This window comes from Thunnus albacares, chromosome 10 (assembly GCF_914725855.1).
Source record: "Thunnus albacares chromosome 10, fThuAlb1.1, whole genome shotgun sequence".
Classification (NCBI taxonomy): Eukaryota; Metazoa; Chordata; class Actinopteri; order Scombriformes; family Scombridae; genus Thunnus; species Thunnus albacares.
In genome coordinates, this window is record NC_058115.1 from 12151221 (window position 1) to 12177080 (window position 25860).

Genomic DNA, 25860 nt, shown 5'->3' on the forward strand with positions numbered 1-25860 from the left:
AATCAAGACTGAAAAATTCCCTCAGGTGTTGAATGGTAATACCTTTGTGTGCTCCTGTAACATCTTATCTTCTATGCAAAGGTCTCACTTGAGGATTTGTTTAATAGCGTAAAATCAGTTACACATTCCTTGCTTGCTGTTTAATGCTACTTGACTTTGTCCCTAACTGTTTCTCGTAGTTAAGAGAGCAAACGTGAGCAAATATTACATAACCGTCTTGATTTAAGTATCTTTAAAAGGCTTGGCTTTAATGTCGACCTGTGGATAATCAAAAAGAAGAAGGAACTAGTTTCTGAAACAGTGTTACCTTACCTTCGCTACTGCACTGGATAAATATATCTTATGCCAGCATGTTCTTTCTCTCCCCTGTCTTTTTCTTTCTTTCTCTAGGCACACAACACCCCCAAGAGAGACAGTGAAAAAAATGAAAGATTTGCTTATGAAATTCTAGCAGCTCTTATTGAATGTCTTTCTCTCTCAAAAGCATGGGAGCGTCTTTCTCCCAAAGTACAGTATGAAGATGACAGCTTAAGGCCCAGACAAACATCATTGTGTTCGTGCATTTGTGTGTACACATTGTGTTGTGTGTGTGTGTGTGTGTGTGTGTGTGTGTGTGTTTTGCAGGAGAATGGGATTTGCTACAGCTGTCTCCCTATGGCTGGGGGAATTTGGTGGCGGAGGTGGAGGATGCTCCTGGGGCCTTTGTGGAGGGCCATTGTCCCAGGGAGCCACGGGGGCGTAGCGCTGTCAACTGAACACAGTCAAGGAAGGGACATATTGAGCTGCGCAGCTTTGAGGGATGGAGAACAACGGCAAAGGTTAAAGTGCGGCAGGCTGGCGTGTGGTGAGTTGACAACAAAAGGAGGAGGACAGAAGCGGCGAGAGAGAGAGAGAGAGAGAGAAAGCAAACGTACCAGAAAGAAAATTAGAATTAAAAGGAGGATAAAAAATGAAAAAGAGAAGGGAGACAGGATGTTCTGGTAACTGACAGCATGTGCGATTTGCATTTCAGCAATAACACGTCCAAAAGGTTTGTGTCAAAATCAACCTGATTAACATTAGATATGGCATATTATGATGAATATCTCCAGACTGTCACAGTGTTTTTCTACCACTGTGTAATCCCACTGCTTGACAGGAACTGCACCCAACCTTAGGATCCGATTTGACAGGTTTTAATTGGTGTTAGTAAATCTGTGACATGAAATCGGCACAATTAAATTTGTGGGGTGCTAACAGTCAAATTTGGAAAAAAAAGGGAAAATGGTCAAAAAAGTATTTTCTGAATTCTTTGTTCGTTTCTTTCTCTCTGCGTGTGTGTCTCTCTCTCATCTCTATTCATCTCTTTTCATCCATGTGGCCTTGCCTTCTCATTTTGCCTTGAAAAATCTATTTCTTTGGACAAAGCCGTGTGACATACCCAAGTCTTTAAGAGAAATGCCAGAATCTATTTAATGGGTGATTATCTCAGTACAATCTGATACCTTAAGTAGCGGGATTATATGCAGCCAAGCTCTATGGCGGCCCATCGTAATGCCAGAGATCTCTTGACATGTAATCAATTGTGAATGACTCGCTGAAGATAAACACGAGATCACATGTTTTGTTCTTGACATTACAAAGCCATCTCCACAGAACATACATATGGCATAAAGAGTCTTATGGGATACACACACCCTTCCTCCACCCCTCATCTAGTCCATTTACTTGCCTGTGCTACTTTCCTCTGACTCCCTTCCCTGTCTGTCTCTCCTCAGGGAAGCATAGAGGTGCTTAACTGTAAGCAGCCAGGCTAAACCTTCCACCTCCCACAATGAGCTCCAAAAAAAGGGGGGAGAGACTATGGCTGAACCTCTCATTAAAGTTCCCAAATCCAATTGTCTTGGTGCCAAAGGCCAGACGAGGCTGTGATATTTGGACTTCTAACGCTGCACTCCACTGAGAGATGTGCAGTCTGACTAAAGACAAAACAACACCCGTCAGCAAGGAGACAGGCTAACTGGCTTCTGCTGACTGGATAAACATAGCCTTAGATTGGCCAGTTGCTGTTTACTTTCAGAGGGCAAACCAAAGGCACCTAGCAAAACCTCGGATGCAAAGATTCAGTATCTCTACCTTTTCCCCTGCACACACCATTTTCTTGCACCCATACAATAAAGTCAGTCAATCAGACAAGTCTTTCTCTCTCTCTTCCTCTCTTTCTTCCTCTCCCTCTGTACCCATCTGTAATCTTTGGTGGCTTATCGGAGCATCACTGAGTGAAGTTTTATCTGACCCGCCAGGTGTCACAGCGAAACGATCCGGATGCTCACTACAACCCTGACCAGCAACCGCTCTCAACTCCTCCTGGCCCTGCTCATTGATTCTCATGATGCCAGCCAATAATTGAGAGGACATTCATCACACTTTAATTGACATAGCTAATCAAGTTTTATAATTGGATGGGCTTTACTTGAATCCCCCTCTAACATGCCCTCTTTCTGTCTCTCTCTCCCTCTTTTTCCACACACACTCCCAATTTACCTCTCTTCCCCCTCGCCCCTGTCACTCCATCGTTCATTTCCACTTGACGTAATTGCTGGCGCAGAACTTTTGATTCTCTTTGTTTGTGACCTCTCGTCATGATTGACACCCTCCTGCAGATAATCTGTGGATGTGATGAGCTATTTTCAGAGTTGACCCCAGGCCAATCTCTGTTTGTTCCCTCTCCCTGTGCTTTAAGTTCAGCTCCTCAGACTCGCTCCAGGGCTCGCTGGTTAGGGATCAGTTTCTTGACTTGAGATGGGCTGGTATGGACTTATAATTCATCTCCTCTGATGCTCTGATGTACCGGGCTCCTGTTAAAATTTGGACTCATGTGGCATTGGCAGTCAGCACAATGTCTGCACCTGATAGTCCGCAACTCGCTCTACCTGCTCCTTTCTCTCTCCCGCATTGATAAATAAAAGCTTTGCAGCCTCCTGCGCCTCTTCCTTGGGCATTTATCAAGAGACCTGAGAATATATTTCATCCCATGGCCAATCCCAGTCACTCGCCTGAAGATGAATAACACTGGAGTTCTTAAGGTCAGGGAAATATGGCTACTAAAACTCTCAAAAGTGAACGTGACCATTACTATCTCCACAATACAGTCGTCCCATCCCTCAGCGAGTCCAAGTAAAATACGGGCCAAAATAAATGTTCAGCCATTTGTCATGCAGCCTGTGACCCCTCTCTGACAAACTCATGACAAAAACATTAGCTGTTGCGCCACCAAATTAGCCCCCAAATTCAGAACGGTCTAAAGACAGATTAATAGTTTGATGGTCTTTGCACAATCATTTCTGACATCTCTCAAAACGGGATGCTGCTGCAAATTAACTTCATTACCTTCATTAAACACATTAAGCCAAATAATTGTTTTTATGTTGTCCTAATTTCCCATGCCTGGGATTATGAGCACTATTATTTTTCCCACTATCCTCTTTGTGCCCTCTAACACCTGGTTGTCATTTTGGTTCTGGCAAGCTGCCAACATATTTATTATTTCCCTGCACAGATTTTGCGTAGCTTCATCTTGGGCTCCACTTTATGAAAACGATCCTGTCTGGGTCAGATCTGTTTGTTTTGAGAGATGTTACACACAAAGCTCGCTGCTACACATGGATTCTCATATATGCCATACCCAAAACAATAACCTCATTTAATGTATGCCGTTTCTAGCTTAATGAGGGAGATTAGAAATGTTTGTGAGGCCCTCAGACAGAGGACATCTTTTGTTGCAGAGTAACTACGGCTCACTCTGCAGTTGTATTGTTTGATTACACTGAGAGAAAAGAGTGCCTTTTGTTTCAGGGGTAAGTTTTCCATCTCAGCTAATAGCCTGCAGACATGGTTGAAGTATGGGAGTTGCTGACAAGCCAAAACCATCTTGCTATTTTGCTTATTATAATACTTCACACAGCAATTGTCTGTGGAAACACATCTGCTGGGAACAGATTGGGACAGGCATTCTTCAGAGGCCAGCGCTCTGCTCTGCACTGTCAGTGTAAATACTGAGTGTATGTGTGTGTGTGTGTGTGTTTGTGCGTGTGTGAGTGTGTGTGAGGAACAATGACTGGCATCTTTGTGTATATATCTTGCCTCTTTGGGGAGGAGTTGCTGACCTTTGATGATTGGCCGACTGAGCTTCCTGGTTCACTGCACCAGCCAAACTCAGCTATCAGTTGACACGCACGTGCATGCACACACACACACTTAGTGCTCACACATATACGGTACACAACAGCAAATATTATTTGGCCCTCTCCCCCCCTCACTCTCCATGCATCAGTCTATCTGATCATGTCAATCAGTGCATGATACATAATTCAGTGTATTAATTCACTGGCCCATGTTGACCAAATCCCCATTAAAACTCAGTGTTTACCATGCAGATCAGCAAAAGATTGCACTATTTATAACATTTTCTCTAGGAGATGCCACCCTGAGACTCATCATTTCTGGATGGGAAGCTGCAATATCTTTCTGTCTTTGATAACTGTAGGGAGTGACAGAGCTTTCCCTTCATGTCCATCTGGTCAGCAGCGGACCCTGTGGTGCCACTTTCCACTCAGCCGCACAATCTTTGCGGTTTCTAATCCTGACAGTTACGCACATGCCCTATTAATGACACACGGGGGGTGGCAACACAGTACAGGCTGTTTTACGCAGCGAATGAAATACACATTAGCTACGCAGCTATACATATACACAACATAAGCATGTAGTGAACAATCACGATACACACATGCACACCAGCCGTGTGTGTTTTCACAGCTGATTTGACCTGTGGCACTTCATCTGGCAGGTTGTGTTTTAATCAGGAGAGAGATGGTTTAATTCTCAGCTCTATTAATAGGTCAGTCAGCACCGACGCAGGTGAAAAGATTGTATATTATCTTGGCGGTGAATGTCACACCAGTGTTAATTAGAACTGATCGTCTCAAAGGTCATGCAGGTGGGGACGAGCCAGCAGTGGTCCGTAGACGATTCTTCTGTCATTACAAGTGTCTTATGAGATGGACATCTTCCCTTTATGAACTTTTTGTGCCAAACATCTATCACAAGAAACAGATGCCATGAGGAGGTATCAAATGTTTATTTGTTCTCATAAAAAGAGGACACTTGCTCCTCTTGTCAAAGTGGAAAATGTTTTAAAAGGTAAAAAGCATGAGGAGAAAAGCCTTTCCCCCACTACCTGCCATAGGTCAAGGGCTAATTGATGCTAATGCTAATCCTCTACACCTGTTCAGCATGTATTGATTGTTATCTACTTGTTGTTGAATATGAAATGTCATGTTTTCTTTTTGAATAAATTTCCCACTTTGGCCTTAAGAGCCTGTTGCACCTCTCTAAAAAGATAAAACACTATAGTAGTGTTGTTTTGTAGTTGTTTGTTGTTTTCTGGCTGCAGCTCCAAATCTTGTTTTGAGCACAGTTTATTGATTTTAAAATGTTCATTTGTACAGCTTCTGTCAGCTCAGTTAAAATAAGCAAATATATAACAAACAGTGTGTCCCACTGATCCTGTTGCAGAGAAATGGCATACAAAAAAAAAAAAGTACTACTGCATTGTTTCTATTGTTTCACCAAGTTTAACAGTGAGAGTATGGTTTGCAATATGTGGGTGGTAGTGCACTCACTCTGTGGGCATTGCTCGCTGGTACAGTTGAGAGACTGGAGGTCTAGGCCCTGGCAGTCTTTGCCCCCGGTGCCAGGTGAAGGCTGGGTGCAATCTCTGCTCCTCCACATCGAACAGTCTGCACCGCACGCCGACCATTTGCTCCATTCACTCCAGCCTCCATCTACTGCAAACATACATTTAATAGAAAAAAAACATGGGTGAGCACAAACACACACACACAGAAACACAGAAACACACATAGTGCAGCAAAAACTCAAACTGATTCACTTCAAACACTTGTATTTTAGTTCACAGGAAAAACTATTGATCGGAAAAAAATAAAACAAGCTGTGCTCCTTCTTACAAACATTGTGAACTGTTAAAACTCTACCCAGTGAGGTTCAGATGCAACGCTGGTGTAAAAGCAGTGGTGTATTTGCGTGTGAGACGAGAACAACTGATAGAATACATCCTGTGCAAATCTACTCGCTCTAAAATGGAAACCTGGTCGGGGAAGGATTATAAAGACATGCAAATCCACTTGCACACACTCAAATCCAGCAGATGCACGGGGAAACCAAAGCATGTAAAACTGCTGAGGAGAGCCATATTGTCTCTACTCTGCTTTCTTTGTTTATTTTCAACATGGAAATCAGATGCAACTAAGCTAAACCCTATTGGTACAAGAGTGCTGCGGCTTGGTAGACCTAGCTGTCAACAAACTAAATCTGTATAGGGAGAAGAATCTGGCCCCTGGGAAATTAGTCTTCTAGTCTACTGTATGAGATTTGGACAAACATACATGCACACACAAATATCTCTTTTTAAAAATTCCCCTAAAAAATGAAAATTAGTGAGAAGAAAGAAATCTGCCTGGGTTTGCATCATTACCTGCAGTGTATTTGAATGCAAGACTCCGTACCATTCAGGTGGTATTACTCTGAACATAGACGAATGTACATTACACCTGCAGCCTATTTCTGTCTACCAACTTCAAACACACCACCATCAGCACGAGCAAAATGAAGCAAATGGAAATGGGCCAGTAATAGTTCTGAGCATGCCCTGCTGTAAGACATATCAGCAGCTTTACCACATGCAGAGAGAGGGAGGCCATTTTTGCAAAGGTGGGGGTAATTTGGCAATGTGGCCGGGGGGGGGGGGGGGCCAGTGGCTGGGAGTGATATTGAGAGTGACACAGTGCCAGGCCTGGGGAAGGTTACCATGGGGCTAATGGGAAAAAGAGCAGTAATGAGCTCTCATGGGGGAAAAAACGCCACCGTCTCGCTCTTTCTTTCTCCCACATGTAAGGGTGAAGGAGACCAGACGAGAATCACCAGAGCTGCACACACATACACAGAGAGTACTCAAACATCTCTATGACAGCAGCAAACCCTCCTCCTGACTGACCTAAGGGCAAGGAAACCTTAGTGCTCATAAATCCTGGCAATAAAGAGTGCAGGGGGCATGACCCCCAGAGAACAGGTCTGACCCACTGCAGGTAAAAGGCTTTGGTTAATAAAACATTAGTGGGATGGTGACATGTTACCCAGGGTGGGATACCTATTATTGCATAACTGTAACCGGGTGATGATGTTATTTGGTTTTTGAGCCAGTCCACAATTGGAAAATGAGCTAAAAGGCGTTGTGAGCATATTAGGTTGGAAGCACAGGTGTGTGAATTAGACCCTGCTCCCACACAAGACTGCATGTTTGTCCGTGTGTGTGTTCTCAAATGATTGCTGGAGAATGTATGTGTGTGTGTGTGTGTGTGTGTGTGTGTGCATGGTGGGATGCTGACACAGCTTGGGCCTCTTTGCAGTCAGATCCATTTGGCAGAGACAGCAGAACCAATCAGATAATTGTCCTTGTTTGGCATTGAGTGGACCCATCCGTGGGCCAGTGGGCTGATTATCCAGGCTGGGAATGAGAATGATTGAATAGCGAATTACATCCTAATGAATATATTATGTCGCCCCTCAGTTTATCCACACCACTGTGAAATAAAGAGATGAGATCAACATCTGCCCTGATGAGGTGATGAAATTCTACTTCTCTTTTCTACCACAAAGCAAGACTAATGGCCATGCAAATAACATTTTCAAACAAGGAGATTGGAGTGGAAACAGGGTGCTGCTCGTGAGAATATGGATGAGACACAAGCACTGCGACACAAGGCTGTGGAAAATCAAAGAAAGATGAAGATATATAAACAGCTCTTCGTGGCCTCTCTTGACTCCTAACACATGTTGCAAATATTTCAGAAACAGAAGAGGCTTTTTACATGAGCAGAGACCAAAGAAAATGTGCGGACAGCACAGAAGGAACTCTTTCCATCTTCTTTGAAAGATAATAAGTGGTTACAATAAATGCAGTGAGCCGAAAAAATTGACACTTTTCTTTGATTTTCCTTTTTTTAATTTAAGGCTGGAATCAAAACCAAACCTCTCTTCACTTTTACAGAATGTTATCCACAGCCACAGTTTTCCTTATCAAATCCCCAGAAAGAGATTGTTAGTGCTACTACAAAAGGCTCTAGAGCTGATTTTCAATCATGTAGCACCACAGGTTTTAGGTCAGGCAGGTCTCTGAGGACGGATAGTAATACCATACAGTAGCCCAGTGGCAAGCCCCCACTGGACATGTTGTCAAGGGGAGAAGCAAAAGGAACCCAACCATTCTTTACAGGTCGGTAGGAGGCCCCGTTTTAGGCTTTGTTGTTCAAAATGACAATGGCTGCTGACGGACACAGTCCGAGATCATTGGACACCTATGGCTTTTGTGTCCTTGAGGGGAACATGAGGAGGTAGACAAGTACCACTGAGACCAGCAGGCCGCCCCTCTGCTCCCACTGTCCTGTCAACACACATGTGTGCACAGTAACCACCCCTAATCCCAGTGTTCAAAGGCTGATGAAAAAAAAAGAAAAACCACAGAAAACCACAGAGCCACAGAAGGGGTTGATAGCTCAGCCACAGAAGTGGGTGATGCAACAGAGATTAATCACCAAACCTTATTCTGTATTTCTGACACATTTTATAAATCAGATTTTCATTTGCTGGTTGAGATGTAGTGTGTAAATCGATAACTGAACAAAGTAGAGCCTACTTTCTTATGTTAACCAAACCACTAGCATAAACCAAAACAGGAGACAGAATGAGATATGATGATGGTGAGCCAAAACAAATGGCACAGAATGATTAAAAACAGCGCTGATGCAAGGCTGTCACCAGATGGCCACCGTCTTTTCGCAGTGAACTAATGTGTTTTTCTGTCACATTTATAAGCCATAGCATTTATTTATTCCTTGGATAAAATATAAGTCTCCAGAACTCTCTGATAATATCCAGAGACATGCGAATGCTTACTTCCAAAGTAGAATTAGACGCTTGCCTGCAGTGCAGACAGTAAACATATGGGTGCTAACTTGTATGTACATGCACATACACACACTTACAAGTACATATGCACAAATACACCAGCCCTGAGTCTGTTTATTTTCCATCTAGAAGAATTCTCATGACTCCTCTGGCAAGCCGGAGGGATCAGTACAATATTTAAATAATTCACACAAGTTAGAAATCTCTTCAGGTTGTTTGCTGTTCTCTCTCACATCAGGCAACAGTTCGGTTCATTTGTTTAGGGCAGGTATCACCTTGTTGCTTCCAAAATTAACTATTTGCTGTTGGCTCTGGTACTGTGTATTTGTCGGAAATGTTGGCGTGATCTGACATTTTGCCATGACTGTTGGCTCTGACCACAAGTCAGAGTGGGATGGAGTCGATGAGAGGGTGAGGGATGGACTGCAGATTTATACTGTATACTTCAGTGGAATATGATGAAATGGAGACAAAGGAGAAAGGAAGGGACAGAGAGAGAGAGAGGAAAAAGAATTGGAGATAAGCTCTTGCATAGTTTGGCTACTCGCTGTCTCAAGTGTTGATCTGCTCTGCTCTGAGCCTCGGGCTTTAGCCTCAGCCTCCTCCTCCTCCTCCACAGCTCCCTGTGTCTCTCTCAGCATGGAGCCCATCTGATCTGCCACGCAGGCCTCCGCCAACTCTCATTAAACACTTTGGAGACTTAGACAAAAATACAGATGAGCCTCTCTAGCTTCACACTTTCCCCCGATGAGAGGTGGGAGCTCACATTTAGACACAGGAGTCACTGTCAGTAGACATGTGGAGAGTTCTGATTCTGAACACGCCATCGTAAGATAGTGCCGGTCTGTGGAAGTTGCATGTCTATAGCTAAGCACTGCTCTGAGGGAATCATGCTACTTTCAAAATGTGGAACAACACATGGCCATCGGCTTTTTGACAAGAAATATATATACAGACTTAGCTGGGCAACGCAGAGACAAATTATAGTCTTTCCATGTTGTCGGTTCCAAATTTAAATTGATTTGTTTCCAGCGAATATTCATTCAGTTGACAGCGTCTCTTTATCCCCAAAGGAGAAGTGCAGCAAATCCGAGAGGCCATCGACGTGCTTTAGACAAAACAGAAACAGACTGAGACCACAGATTGCACACAGAATAAGCAGCTGAAAAAACTAACTATATTTTTCTGTAACCCATTTCAAAGATCTAATGCTGTAAGTTAAATGCACTAGAGAGCTAATAATCAACAAAGAATCTTATCCTACATAATTAATGAACTCTTGAAACAAGACCAGCATTAAATTACGCGATTTCTTAAAATGCAGCTCAGAAACAAAGGCAATGTAGAGGAAAAAATGCCTCTCAAGTCTGACTTAAAAAAAAAAAAAAAGAACGCTACTTCTGAATCCAAATGTCAGCTGTGTCTAAATAAATAACATGATGATTTCTATCTGCAGCATTACATCTCCCCATGTAATTCATTCTTCTCCAGACTTTCTCTTATAAAATCACCATCGACTGTGCATCTACTAGATTAGACTTGTGAAAGCTATAAGCATAGTGATAATTAAAGTTGTTATCCATGATATAAGAATGCTCTATAGCTCCGGTCTCGCCGCCCCCCTTACTGAATGTGACTCTTACATGAGAACTTCCATTTGTGCATTCAGGCTGGTGATTCATACACATGTTAATCATGTGTTTGATGAATCAACGCAGGGATTCAGATGTATTTGGGATTGTTGTTGCTGGGCTGTGTGTGCGCTTGCTGACAAATGACAGGAGCAGCCAGTTCATCTTGGGGGACTTCAGAGGCATGTCTGTGAGTACACAACAGAGCCGCGGTGCCACTTGTGATTGGAAACAACAGCCCATCTTCCCCAGGCTCTGGCGTGGTGGGCTTTGGCCTTGAAGGGGAACCCTCTCCGGGTGCCGACAGCTGGGGTTGTCCAACTGATGTTCTGTCTGAGAAAGGTAACGAGTGAGAAAAGGAGGCAGAGACTACCCTCTGTTGCCAAACAACAGGGCTGATAGAGGTGTGAGAGAGGTCACGGTGTTGTAGCATCTCTCATCAAGAGAAAAAAAAGGGAGTTCTTTCTCTTCCAAAGTCTCCACAAACTGTGTTCACAGGGCCACAATGCAATTTCTGTGACAGCACCCTAAGGGTTGAAATTACACACTTTCTCCTTGTGGGGTAAGAGAAAGATAGAGGAGGGTGGGGTTTGGTCTAACAATAGCAGCTTGGACTGACATTAATCTCTTTAAGCTCATGGAGGTCAGTATCCTGCTTTGCTATTGGGGAATGTCAAGCATCCCTGGACACCCCTCTAATTCCATTACTCGTTGCTCCAGCGCTAATAATTCCAAATCCATCCAGATAGCGTCCTGACGGAGCGTCATGGATTTCTGTGTTTCCTTTGTCTTCCTCCTCCTGCTGTATTCCAGTGGGCCATGTTACTTACACTCACGCTTGACATCTAGTGATGTCTTTACATGGGAGATGTGTAACGCAACACCCTGATTCACTGAGGAAGATAACCTCTGTTTTAGGCAGGGAGAAGCTGCCACTGCCAGAGGTGTTGGATTTCCCTCTCTGCTATTTACCGAGCATGGGAGATTTCTCCTGCGGTCAGCTTGGCTGCAGAGCCCCACAGCTATATGTCCACAGACTGATCTGCTGGCAGCAAAACAGCCATCGCTTGTACACACTCAGGCTTTCTCTACTTTCTCACTTTTCCTCTTCTCTCTCTCACTCTGGGGCTTTGTTTCTGCCTTCCTTTCACTGTATCTGTTTCCATCTGTCTCTATCCCTGCTTCCACCTTCCACCTCCTCTCTCCTATCCTGCTCTCTCTCTCTTGCTCACTATCTCTCCCTCTGTCAGGGGGCTAATGTAGGACTGCAAATGAAGCAGCTTCCATCTCAGGCTACAAGAGATCGATATGTGTTGCTCAGTATCAGGCAGGACACTCTGCCTCTTGGACGCTCTCACAAGGGAGAACGGGCAGGCAAATGAAACGCCCTCAACTCCTCACACGTAAACATGGCACACAGGCTGCCATAATTCAGCTTTTTATTGCCCATATTTACTACATAGCTTGAGCAGCAAACAATAACAAATGTACTAGCTGGTCTGACACAATTCCATGGCTGGGACCATGTCTCTTAAAGCAGACAGGTCTCTGAAATAAAAGCAGGGTCTGCGCACTGCGCAGAAGATAAAGAGACATGTGAACAAAGCAGGATAATAAATCACTTGCAGGTTGAGGTCTTACTGTGAGGACTAATAGGCTCTGACATTGCTGTACAAGCGGTCTAATTGCAGGAAACAACAGAAGCACTGACATCTAAGAAAAGACGTGGAGGTGCTGGTACAAAAGGGCAGCCAAAATAAAGATGAATTGATGACTTCTAGATGCAAAAAAATGCAAAAAGGAAGCCACAGGAAGCCAAGCGCCACAGGACAAACGGGGTTGCCTGGGAGTTACCTGGACAGGTGGCCACACAGGCACTTTTCTGGACGTTCTGCCCCTCACAGGATGTGCCTCCATTCAGTGGCGTGGGGTTGGTGCAGCTCCGACTCCTCTTCTGCCAGCCACGCCCACACACAGCACTGCAGGACGACCAGGTGGTCCACGTGGACCAGCCGCCGTTGACTGTCAGACCAGCGCCGGGGGGGATGGAGGGGTGAGGGAGGGAGAAGGTTGGAAGGGAGGGATGGATGGATGAAGGGACAGAGCAGCCAGGATTACCCGACATGCACTAAGGAAAAGAGGTGTGTTGCGCTAGAATAATCATGACTGCTGTTACACTCATTGCTTCAGCGCTGCAAGGTCAATGGAAGAGCAAGAGCAAAAGGGGGCTGCTTCCTGTGTTCCAGTTGGAATTACAGCCAACTGCGGTGAAAACAAAATGGCTTCAACAGGGAGTAGAAAATAACATGACAGCTTGCCGTCTTTGACCTTATCTCTGAGGAAGACAGTTGCTGCAAAGTAACTAGTGGACACTTAAATATCGCTCCCAATTTCACTTAAACCTGCAGTGCGGAACTTTCGTCTCCCCTTTCTAGCAGTGAGAGTAATTACACAAACACTGTCGATGTCATCGGCGCAGACCCCTGACGCTTTTTATGTGAGCCGTTCCCCACCCTGGTGACGTGACGTGGTTGGGGGGCACTGAGGACAGTCAGCCCCGGTTGACAGTTGCAAACCAATCATTGCTGGTTGACATAAAACGCATCACCACCAGTGCACCAGTGCAGGAAAGTCATCACAGACACTAGATTTAAAAACTCTGATATACTACAAAATACAGAGAGATTTACCTAGTGGTAATAGGATTAATTAAAGCTGCAAGCAGCGTTGGTTGGGACCTCGCACTCTGGTCCGTCGGGATCAGATCATTTTGCTTTTTAAAAATGAGGGATATTTCTTACAAGTGTGATGTGCTTTTATTTTGAAAGTTTGATTGACAGGATGAGAATTTTCTGCAGGTTGAGACATGTCTGTCTTGCTCACACTTGTGTCATCAAAATTATGCAAGTTTTGGGCCCATTCACTTCAATTTCAATTAGTAAATTGAAAACTCTTGATGAGTTTGTGTGTAAAACAAATTATTTCCCTAATTTTCATCAAGTCTATTTTTCGAAAAGGAAAGATTTTTAACCCACATGACCTGGTCAAAGTTTGATTGACATGTGTACCGTCAGGTGTGTAGAGACAATAAGTAACTGCAGCTGGACACAGAAAAATACTCATATATTTGAATGGAGAGTGTGGATAGTTTTAGATACAAACTTCATTTGAACTTTAAATGAGTCACGAGACTTTGACCTACAAATCTTGAATTTACATGTTTTTTCTATCTTTTATTGTTTTTGAGATATTAGAGTGTGAGTTTTAAAGTCTTTTGTTGCTCCTCTTCTGAATGAGTGTGTATTGCGGAATGTTTCACAGCACCGAGGGAGTGACATCACCAGGGCCAGTTGGAGAGGAGGATTTTAGAGTATGCTTTTTGTGAAATCTCCTCATAAATCCCATGACTTTGGCCAAAGCTTACATTAAAAATCATATTTTTTGGTAGAAAATTTCGTTGCGAATCCATTGATACAGGTTTGAAAGTGGTCAGACTTATAGTTTAGACGTCAGAAGCCTCTGTTTGACACAAAGTTCATGCCTCCCCATTGTTTTACATTGTAAGGTGCGATGTGGCACTGCAACTTTCAGGACTTATTAAATCCAAACCGTTCGAGTTATTACAAAGTTTTTCACAACTTTTTTCAGCATAGTGTCATAAGCCATCTATTAAAGTTTGAAGCCGATACTGTTAACTCCCTCAGAGGAGATAGCGTTTGTTCGGGGGCCAAAATTGGGGCAAAGTCTTATTTTGAAAGGCTAATTGCGGACTTCCTGTTGGATTTAGGTCAGGGGTGTCAGTGTACGCTTTGTTGGTCTTGATGAGATGAATAATTGAGTTTTGGTTTGATCTCTCTACGACATTCCTACGGGCCGTGGCGGCCATTTTAGTTACATGGGTGGCGCTAGAGAGCACATTTTGGCACTTTAGGGGTTAATTTTTACATTTTATCAAATTTTCACCAGACCTGATGTGCGTGCGAACTTTGGTGACTTTTTGAGCATGTTTAGGTGGTCAAATTTAGGTGTGATGTCCCGTAATAATAAATAAAGAAAGAAAGACAGCAAGAAACAAACACACAAAAAACAATAGGGTCCTCGCCCTTAGGCAAGGACTACTGTTTTACAGAGGACTACTGTTTTACAGTAGTCCTCTGCCTTTTGGGCTCGGTCCCTAATTAGCATTGTGTGAACTTGTTTGGCAAGGGCTTGAATATCATGGACATTCATTTATATGTAAAATTCCGCACTTCAGCTTTAAGCAATGCAAGAACATTGTACAAAACACTCATAATATAGTCAGAATATAATCACTGTGAATAAATGCCTTTTATAGCACAATGTTCATGGTCAAAAAATGCATAAAAAATACCTCCTACTCCTTGTAAATGCCAACTACTGAAAGATAAATATATCATGATTGTTCCAGTAATTCAGATTGTTTCCGTCACACATCCACCAGTGATTTCACACCATTACATGTAATTCATCAAGCTGAAGTATTCTTTGAATTGTAGAGAACAACACTATCATTTGTTTCTCTCTTATATTTGAAACATGAAGTTCAGGGGGTTCAAAAACTGAATTCCTATTATTACAGCTCCACTTGCTGCACCGATGCCCATATCCTGAACCTTAACCATCTATTGGCACGTAATTGGCGCTATACCGCTTGATCATGGCGGGTGATTACATCAAATCACGCTGGTTTAATTCTAATCAGCTCCTTCCTGTATCTACTGTGTTTGCCTTAGCTTCCAAGATAGAGATTCCTGATTTATTGACTTGAACAGCACTGTCGTTCCGTCTCTGTACATACTCCCTCCCTAATTTCCCCCTAACTCTCTCCTGTGCTTGTCGTGCCTGAATCATTTCCTTGCCCTCTCTATGCGATTGATTGCCCGCCACAGCGAGGTAAATTGCCAGGCAACTCGGCCCCTGATTACCTCTTAGCACAGAGTGCAGTCACACCAGCCAGACCTTGTTAAAATGCATCTCTGGCCCCCTGTTGAACCCCCTTTGAAAAGTAGTGGTTATTATGACTTGCTACAGCTAGCTAGATCAGCTAACATGGTGGACTCTTTCTGTTCTGCTATAGAGCAACATAAGTGAACAGCAGTAAGGTCTGTTTTTGAACAAGACCTCTTCTATTGTGATTTAACCTCAATTAACACTGCAATGGTAATACATTCGCCGTCTTTCCAAACACATAGTGTGATGGGAAGAAATAAAATTGCACATACAAGCACCCCAGCAATTTGTTCACAATTTCTCAGGTCTAAGAGTGAGAACTATTGTTTGACAGTACAAGAAAGGCAATCAATAAGAGCATGAATGCTCTTGCCTCCACAGTCATTTTAACACAGCAAGTCATTCAACAACAAGCTTATCAATTATAATCAACAGTAAGAATAATTGCACTTTTTTTTCCAGGAGGCTGAGAGCGAATGATAATGTGTGTTTTGACTGCATGCTCCAAATTAACACATTTCATTTGAAATAGTTTGCTGTGAAAGTGATCGTGCCTCAAGTTTTACAGACTTACAGTCATACTGCGCTTTTTAAACATTTGGACCCCCTTCAGGGTTTACACAGTTTGCTTAACTACAAAATTTTTGAAAAGTGAAATTACTTGAAGGGTTTTGTCAACAAACTTTATAATGATCTCAGATACAATGATCTCTGCTATCATTTTACATTTCTATTGGTAAGTATTGATTTTATCAAGTAAACACACATATAAACAAAAAAAGTAAGGATACTTAAAAAATCACTACATGCAGGTATTTTCTCACTGGATTCTGTCATATGCAATATAGCGGATGCTCTATCTGTCTTATCTTTAGATAAGTTCCGCCACATGTGTATTTCTGGATATAGTAGGGAACATATTTTTTTTTCTTTGCTATATGAAGGCTCTAAAGCCCTCCACATCTCATGAACAAGAACTTCCATGCTATTCTTATGTTGTTTGAATTTGAATTCATCCTACACCCTGAAATCCATTGAGATTCCATTTAGAGCTTTTGTTGGCTGAAAAACCAGCAATCTTAAGTGGTAATTAATATTCAAGTAGCTACATCCTGAATATGAGAACTGCATAACATTAAAACTTGATAAAAGAATTCCCACTGACGCCATGATTCCACAAGGGGTGTAAATACTTACAGGGAACTCATTCATGCATTTCAGTTTTTTCTTTTTGTATAATTATTTTGTACAATAAAACCAAAAACCTTCAAATAATTTTATTTTAAAATTTAATTGATTAACAAATTATGCAAAAACAGAGAGTGTGTGTAGTCTTCTACATAGCGCTGTGTATTTGTGGCATATGGTGTTTTTTTCTGTTTCTGATACATCAGACATAATAAACAAGAACTCTTGTTCTGACGTTACAACACATCATAGTACCGTAATCATCTTTTCTATCAGTCTCAACAAAAGCGGATCCTGTGACAGACATTGTGCCAGATTATACATTCCTTATATGCACAAAGTTGCTTTAATGATGCATTCCCACGTGATTTAAATTGCCTGTTTGCATGTATCTGAGAATTAAGCCAAGCTGTAATGTATGCAAAGTTATAGTAGTGCCAGTACCCAAGGAACCCTCTGTGATAGAAAATATGCTGTTTCTCTGCATTTTAATAAAGGTCAGTCTGCTTATCAAGCCAAGTCATTATTTACAGTTTGCCGTTAATTCAATTTCTTTTTTCATATTGGATCCACTACAAAGAAGAAGGAAGATGGCAGCCCCGAGATAGGACACTGCCAGCTTTGGCAGAATGGCTGCCAGTAACATTTTAAGTTGTGCTAATTAATGTGCAGATACACTACTATCTTTTTATGTTGTTATTTATGATAGTGTAATTCATTGCTTTCTGAAAAGCAGAACTGACTTATGCAAGTTGTTACCATATGGCACGTGCGTAAAACTGCATATACTGTAGGATCTAGATGTAATACAACAACCACCTGATAAAGGGAATTGCAGGTATCTTCCATGCAAGAGAGCCGCAGACGTTAATGTGGGAAGCAACATGCAGGCGAAACATGATTCATTTGAGCCGTTTTCATGTTTTTATATTTTGAAGCTGGGCATCATTCAAGCCCAGACCTCACATTAGCCTCTGCGTATAGAGCTGTGACATCAATGTATCCTGTTGAAAGAAGTTATCACCTACCATAGACTAGGACCGTGGCAGAGGTGCTTTTGCGGCGAGCGACGATGTTTTTGGCCACACACGTGTAGTTGCCCGTGTCTGCAAGCCGGGCTTTTTTGATGACAAGATTATGGTCGGTGGTGATGAAAAAATTGGGGTCGCTCGCTGGGTCGATCACATCCTCGTTTCTCTGCCACTCCACCTGAAAATATGTTTTAGGTGGTCAAAATTCACTGCAATGGAATAGAACAGTCTCCCCCTCTCATGCAGCACTACAGTGACCAGACATGCTGTGGATGAGAGATTTTTACATGGATGGGAAAAGCTGTGAGATACTTCTTTTTTTAATGCACTCAAAGACAGAAAAAAAAGAACAAACATAACCTGTACCTATATGGAATTAATTTATTTGTACACCAACTTATTTAAATGTTTACTCTCTTTTGTGTGGGGGATGCGACTTTCATTTTGTATCTGTTGGTGGTCTGTGAGCAAAACTTCTCATGCTTTGTGTAGTTTATCTGCCCTCTCTCAGAAGCCAAAAACTGATGTTATTCCTTTTTTGGTGTACACTCAGATTGGCTTGCTTGTTTTTGTGCTCTCACTTGACCTTGTGCAGTCTCGAGAGTAGCTACTGTGCAGCTGCATTGTTGTTAGTATTACTGCCAGTTGCGATGCCGCATATAATTGGGCTTTCTTCCTCTTGTGCACTAACCCTGTTTTCTCCTGTGGTGACTTCTGCTCTGATGTTCTTTTCTGTTGAACTGCGGTTGGCACCTTCCTTCCCATTTCTCCGCGAACTGTCCCTACACTGTCGAGCTGTGATTGGCCAGTCTGCTTCTCCTGGTCTCTGGGCTGTCTGAGTGGCTGGCCTAACTTCCTCTTGTGTTGTTATTTAAACAGTTAGTGCCTATCTGGGACTGGGAGGATGCAGCAGACGAGATGAAACAGCTGGCCCCAGTCTGGTCCTCTAAACTAAGACACATATCGCTGAGAGACATGGAGAGAGCAAGAGACTTGTACAGAACAAGAGTGTATGAGAGATACAGTACACAGAGTGGTGGCAGAGAGATAGAGAATGAGATAGCGAGAGTGAGGCAAATAGACCCATTAATTATGGATAGGCCTTTAGAGATGCCAAACGGGAGTGAAGCCTCCAAGCCTATCCTGAGTGATGTGACGAGACGATGTGATATATGGCTTCTCAGAGATGTAAGAGAGATAATAAATCAATAATGGGGAATAATTAGAGGTGTAAGTTATCCGCACAGGGTTGTCTGTTCCCTGGTGAAGCAGGTACTGACGCCAGGGAGCGGATCCTGAGCCACTTTTTGTTCTTTGTCCTCCTGGTGAGGAAAGGGTAAATGGATGCTAGATGTGGGCCTATAAATATCTTCCGTATCTGTATCTCACCTCAGCTTGTGGCACTCCCTCTGGGGGATGGCAGCGCAGTAACACCTCCTGGTCCAATGCCACCTCTTTACCCTGCGGCTCCTCCTCAAAGTTCTTTCTCAAGTCTGGTGTGGAAGAAAGAAATGTGAAGAAACACAACAAAATTAGGACATTTTTAAGAGCTAGTGAGGTTTAAATGAAATCCTTCTATCCACAAAGCTTGGCCTGTTGATGTTCCTAAATTTGCTTCTCTTGAAATGTCCACTCGTGGCCTCGCTGAGCATGTCGCACTCCAGTTGGCCTCTAAGCCACACGGGGATGGGTGGCACCAAGCATGTTGCTTATTACAGGCTGCCTGGCTGGTTCAGAGATGCTTGTCTGCTGCCAGAGGGGCCCGGCATCAAGCAAAAGCAATTGCATTACCCCTCACTCCTCCCTCCCACCCACTCTCCTCTCTCCAACATCCGCCAGCCTCCAGCTTCCATCTGTATGAGGGCTTGGAGCAGCCACACGAAAACAAAGCCCTGAGGCGCCTGGACAAGAGCTCCTGCAAGCCTGGCTGACTGCATGGGGCTTCACATCACGTCTCATTGAATACTCTTACTGTTGCACTAAGTATTGCTATATATTCGTCTGTAAGCCCAGGCTGTGAATTACACAGGTAAGACTGGCAATGCTTGTTTCTAATAGGGGGGGAAATGAATGCAGGGCTATTTGTATCTGACGGGCCACTGATAGCTGCCAGGTTGGTGCAAATTTGATGTGTTCACCCCGGGTTTTGACTGAAAGTGAAGCAATGTGTTGTATTGTGAGGGGCTGCGGGTGCGGCTGTGAGCCGCTAGTGAATCCCTTTAAACTGATGTTGAGCCTGTCCTGACCAATCATACTGAGAGAAACATTAAGACGAGCAGAGTGTTTTGCGACATTCAATTTAATTAAAGCCGATACAATGGGACTGGAGGAGACTTAAGATAGAACAGTCCTGGAAGGCTCAAATGTCTGTGTGTGTGCGCACGCGTGCACATCAGTATCATAAATGTGAATCTGTGCGTGTGTGCGCACGTGGATCATTATTAAAGCATGTGTGTGTGTGTGTGTGTGTGTGTGTGTCCTTATCTTACATCTAACTGACTTTGTTGAGCTCTCAAACAAGGTTGGATAATGAATGTGTGTTTTCAAAACGTCTGGTGGTTTGGAGATGGTGCTATGTTCAGCTCTGTCTGGAATAATGCATATTTATGTGGGAATTAATAGGCAGAATACTTTAAAATACTCAAATGTAAAATGGCTTCTTTTAATAAAGCTTTTGAGGCTGCAGCGAGGGATGTGTCTGTGTTCCCCTGACAGATTTATGATTGCTATACAGCAATAAATTTCAAATCTGTTTTTATTCCAGTTACTTTCATAGGGATCATTGCTGATATACTGTATCCAGTGAAAAATATGCTCATGAATACTCAAATTTAGTGTTCTACTTTTTTTAAGGCTGCCTTCAAGCAGATGCATTACTCTCATGTCTACCTGCTAGGGTCGGATATTTTCTTCTTTATATGAAAAAGGAGGATGATTTAACTTAAATGTAATCACAGTAATACACTGTAGTGCATCAAGTCATAATGGCCTCTAGGCTAATTGTTAAATGAAAGTTAGTCCCTCTCCAACTACCCAAAGTAAAAAAAAAAAAAATCATCTTGCTAATATCCTCTTATTACATACTGGAATGCAATATATAAGCACCTTGTTAGGCAGCGTTTGCATTTGTAATGACACAGTGATCACTTTAAAGTGCACTCACAAGCAATCCTAATGTACGCTTTTTGGCTTTTCTGGGTTCCGGTAGTGCTCCAGGCGACACACTGACACCAGTACTCATCGAGACCGAAGATCTTCTCCACCTGCTGTCTGGTGATGTCAATCGTCACCTGCATGATTGGCAGCGCTGCAAAGCAAGCACAGGAGTAACAGTCAAAATGGTGAACAGGGGAGCCGAATGAGCGCAAGTTTAGCCCCATCAACTCATCTTGACGGTGGCAAGGAATGAAATGACCATAAATATTTCTCAACAAAAAGAAAAACAAATGAGCTGAAATGAATCCTTTAGTGCATTTTGTACCTTGCACTAAACCAGCAAAGTAATTTAAAAAGCTGGGCCGAATAAACAAGCAGAGAACCATAATCATATATAAACAGAGTGCTTGTTAACTGAGGAAAATGAGAAGAGAGCCTCACAGCTATCCTTGGTGTAATTTGGAGGGCGTTAAAACAGCTACAGTTGGGAAGGAACAAGGAAGAAATAAACAAACAGTGCACAAACAAAAATACTCAGCCCGACTCGCTTCTCTATTATTAAATCCAGGAGGGGGGGTAGGAGGGAGTTCACAATCTATGGAGCATTTACACGACGGTTACAAGTAATGCTGCTGTAACGCAGGGCAAAAATAGCTTTATTGCTTTTCAAGAAGGAAGTGAGGGCAACCCTTCTCTAAACAATGCAAGATTGGGACAGAATCCATGCTGCTAAATCGTTCAAACAATATTGTGTTGTCTTTTTGATATTTGAAAGATAATCTTTCATTTCATTCCTCTTTGACCTTTTATTTGGGACCTGTAATCCAGAGGTATCTTTTATATATTGAGCATTGACCTTGGTTCCCTAAGATGTGTCCTACTTTCTCTTCACTCTGATGAAGAGATTGCCATTTTTCCTTCAGGATCCAGCTCTCCCCGTCTGATCTTTTGTCTCTGGGGTCTTTTGGAGAAAGAAGTGTTGAACCTTTCGTATGAACACAGAAGATTTTATAGTCACAGAGGACACGTCCCCGAGACTGATAGAGCAGCATACAGTATACAGCGCTGTACATTTAAGTTGCAATGGAGAGCTGCTCTTCAAATGCCATTTACATAAAAGCACTTTGTGACACTCTTACACTCCCCTCACACACTTGATCTGTCTGCAATGATCATTTCCAGCTCCAGACAGAGGCTGACTGAAGCTTGACTAAGTGGCACCTATCAGGCCATCAAACCTATACAGCAATTATATAAAGCACTTGCGTTGATAGTGTATTCATCAAACAAAAATGGGAATTTTTCTTAAACAATGTGGGAAATTGTGCATGAATGTTGTGTGGCCTAGCGGTGACATGAGCAGTCGCTGAAGGAAGCGGAGTGGCTCCGTTGCCGTCAGCCACACTGTGATAAGTAGCTGTGAGGGTCACTGGCAGACTCCCTGTGTATTAGCGTCTAAATGCGGTGGAGTTCTCTATATGCGATCACAATAAATGTGAGTACATGTGCAGTGAATCCAGCCCTGAAGCGGCACTCTGAGCGTCAACAACACCCCGTGCTGTGTGCAAGATTTCACCAACATGCTCCCGTTTTGTGCCTCACTCACAACTAATTCAGCAAGGAAAAAAAATGTTTAGTGTGCTTTAAGTTTTAATGCAAAACTGACCAAAAAATAAAAGGCTGAGGTGAGGAATTCACTCTCATTTACTCTTTCTTTCCCTCTCTCAGTTCTAGCTTTTCTGTCAGATGTGTGTTTGTGTGTGTTTGTGTGTGTGCAGTGAGAGTGTATGGCACAGGCTGAAAGAGCACCTAAAAGCTAAAACAAATGGCTAGAGTAACAAAATGGGCACTATAAAGAATGAATAAATGGAGCAGAAGGAGCCCTCCTTCTTCCTGCAAATCAGCAGTATGGCAGCAATTAGTTTTCCCCTAAAATATAAAGTAAAGTAAAAAAAACAAAAACAAACAACATGTGCATGTACATTATAGAAAAATTAACAACACTCTAATTTTCTATATATGCAAGCCCTTAAGGACAGTGGTTATTCTTGCAATTACTGTATGTTTTTTCTTGGTTAAATGTTTTAATTTACAGTGTATGCAACGATGTGCAAATGTGGGGAGAAGTTTAGCAGTTATATTCAGATTTTTTTTTTCTTTTTTGTTGTAGTTGTATATGTATTTATGTGTGTGTTTGTGATTATGTTACTCATCAATAAAATCCTTAAAAACCAGAACAGCAAACACTATAAATGGACACATGATTGCAACAATAGTACAGTTGCAGTGTGAAGGGTAAACACTGGGAAAATCAATCTGAAGAGTGCCCTCAAACCTGAAAGTTAAATGAAACAAAAATTTGAGAAATTGCTGTAGCCTTGGATATGACGAACAACAGAAAAATTTGATGGCCCTCATATAGACTGAGCTCAGAGCAGTTTACTAACGCAAAATCATTTGGAAAGATATATTGGAATACATACATTAGGAATTCAGCAATACGGCGCGCTCACTACTTTGTATGGCTCTACTTACAGTAGAAATTCATTTGATTAATGCAAACCTCCCGTCTTCTTTGAGCTTGAGGGTGAAAGGAATAAAGATCAGTATGGAGATGCAAAGCATGAACAATAGCAACCTGAGGTGAGGAATCCTAAGAAGAGCAATTTGAAGCTCTGCTTGCCAGGGTAATTGCATTCTGTTTCCTTATCTCTTCCTGTCTCCATAATTACCTGCTTTCTGTGTCTGACACCTTCCAGTAACACTGCTGTGAGTCACTCTGTCCAATTTCACTCCAATTAATAAGTAGGACAAAATAATCTCATCACTTTGTGAACAAAATAGGACTGTAATTTTATAGAAGTTAATAATGATTGGACAGGCTGCTATTTACTGTTTCCAAAGACATTTCAACAGGGACAGCAGTATGTAAAACAAAACTTTGTCAATATCACACTCAAAGTCGACTGATGCCACAACTACAGTATTGATTCACACAAAGCTTTGTCTTTGTGAAAAAAGGGGCACTGGCACACTTATGACTCAATTATATCAATATCGATTTATAATAGTATGCTCAGCTGACTCTAAAGCGTTCAGAACTAAAAAAAGAGTAAGATGAAATTTACACTTCCTATACTGCAAGACAGTGAGCATGCACTTAACATTTCCTGTTAAACGATAATTAAAACATGACATGATTCCCTCAGCCTTCGGTTTGATCTGCGGCCCATTTATAAATGAGCTCATATCCCAAACCTCAGTGAAATTACTGTGAAACATTTAAGGGGTGATTATGTGATTGACACCACATGAATCCTGGGCTTACAGCTGGCACCCTGGTGAGTATGTTTTTATTGGAGTGCAATGGGGCAACTTAGTAGGCTGTGCTTACCCACAAATTCTGGAAAGCACTCACCTCCATGCTTTGTAATATTGTACTGAAATGAAGAGCGGCTGACAAAGAACACGCACACAGACACAAACAGAAGCTACCATTCACACACAGTCATACTAATACAGTCAGATCCTGTCTCGTCATGGTAAATACCACTTCACACCTAAACTCCATGTTTGACAAGAGGTGATGAATATGTATTACATGTTTTTTTGACACATTGATACCTGATTGCTGTTACAAGTTAATTCCTGGCTGGTGCTGTACACATAAGACTGCAGAGATCTACAACTGCTGTTTCAGACACACACATCACTGCTGAACACCAGAGTTATACCTGTATAAGTTGTATAAGTTCTTTAGTAAACAAAAAGTAGCAGATTGAGTCATGTAAAGCAATGTTACAAGGAAAATTGAACAAGGCAGACAGTACAGAGCAAGTTGTGAAATTTTGTAAGATTTTTTTTCTCTTGGAATCTTTATGGAAAGTTTGTCAACAACTCAAGTAAGATTATAGTAAGTCTGTCATATTACTACAGTAATAATATAGTAACCCAACACTTAAATGTACTTAAATCATGTTTACTTTCATTGATACGTTATGATGAATAATGTATTTCCATCTTGATGGTCAATTCTAGCATCTTTTAAGGAGAATATCAACTGTAAATAAAAACATGCATGAAAGGTGGAAGTGCTCTTTTCAGCTCTGAGTTATGCCTGCAGTCTTCATCTCAGGCTGCATACAGTCCCAACAACCTCTAGCAATTGGGATAACCTCTATGTTGCCTGAGAGGCGAAACACAGGGCAAACAAAACCCAACCAAACAAACGAAAAAGCAAAAAAAACAACAACCTAAAATCACCCGCTAGTGCTTGTAAAGCTTACTGTCTGTGAGTGCACAGTAATAATTGAAGACTGGACAGTCAGTGCACACTGTTTATAGAGATTTTTGTGAGTAAATCAAACAGTGAAAGTGTGGGGGAACAAATAGGATTTTGAAAAGCAATGGAAATGGAAATTATGCCATACACAATGCTGTTAATCAACAATCCGTGTGTAAGACAGAGAGCATGCAGAGCTTGGATCTAAAAGGAGTAGCCGTAAAAGCATCCCGGCTGCACACTCTGGGAACAGGCTTAAAGACAGCAGCACAAACACACTGGCTTACATCAAGAGTCAGTGAGTTTTAACAAATGAAAGGGGAGGAATAAAGAGAGGACTGAAAGAGATGCAGAGAGGCTGAGTTCATGAATTAACTGACCTTACCATTGTATGATGGAATTTGCTGCAAAGTCTTCAGACCCTGGAGTATAATACAAGCCATTACAAGATCCACTGGCACACACACAAAGGAGGCACCGACATTTACTGCACTGTGCTTTATTCTAATCTGTGGCAAAAACAAGATTATTTACACATTCAAATGTGCAAAAAAGAACAGTAACACTTAACAAAACA

The 25860-nt window shown here is 42.2% G+C and overlaps 1 protein-coding gene across 4 annotated transcripts in view; it reads right to left on the reverse strand.

Annotated features, from left to right (window-relative positions):
* Nucleotides 1–25860, reverse strand: part of unc5a (unc-5 netrin receptor A) — a 143968-nt gene that overhangs the window by 30985 nt on the left and 87123 nt on the right. For 2 of the 4 annotated variants that reach the window (XM_044363549.1, XM_044363548.1), the window contains exons 3-7: nucleotides 21009–21152; nucleotides 19235–19338; nucleotides 17843–18023; nucleotides 12510–12677; nucleotides 5664–5828 (exon numbers count right to left, since the gene is read on the reverse strand). In XM_044363549.1, the coding sequence (XP_044219484.1) occupies nucleotides 5664–5828; nucleotides 12510–12677; nucleotides 17843–18023; nucleotides 19235–19338; nucleotides 21009–21152 (762 nt within the window). The remainder of the gene's footprint in view (nucleotides 1–5663; nucleotides 5829–12509; nucleotides 12678–17842; nucleotides 18024–19234; nucleotides 19339–21008; nucleotides 21153–25860) is intronic. The other 2 variants (XM_044363551.1, XM_044363550.1) reach the window with 1 other exon arrangement.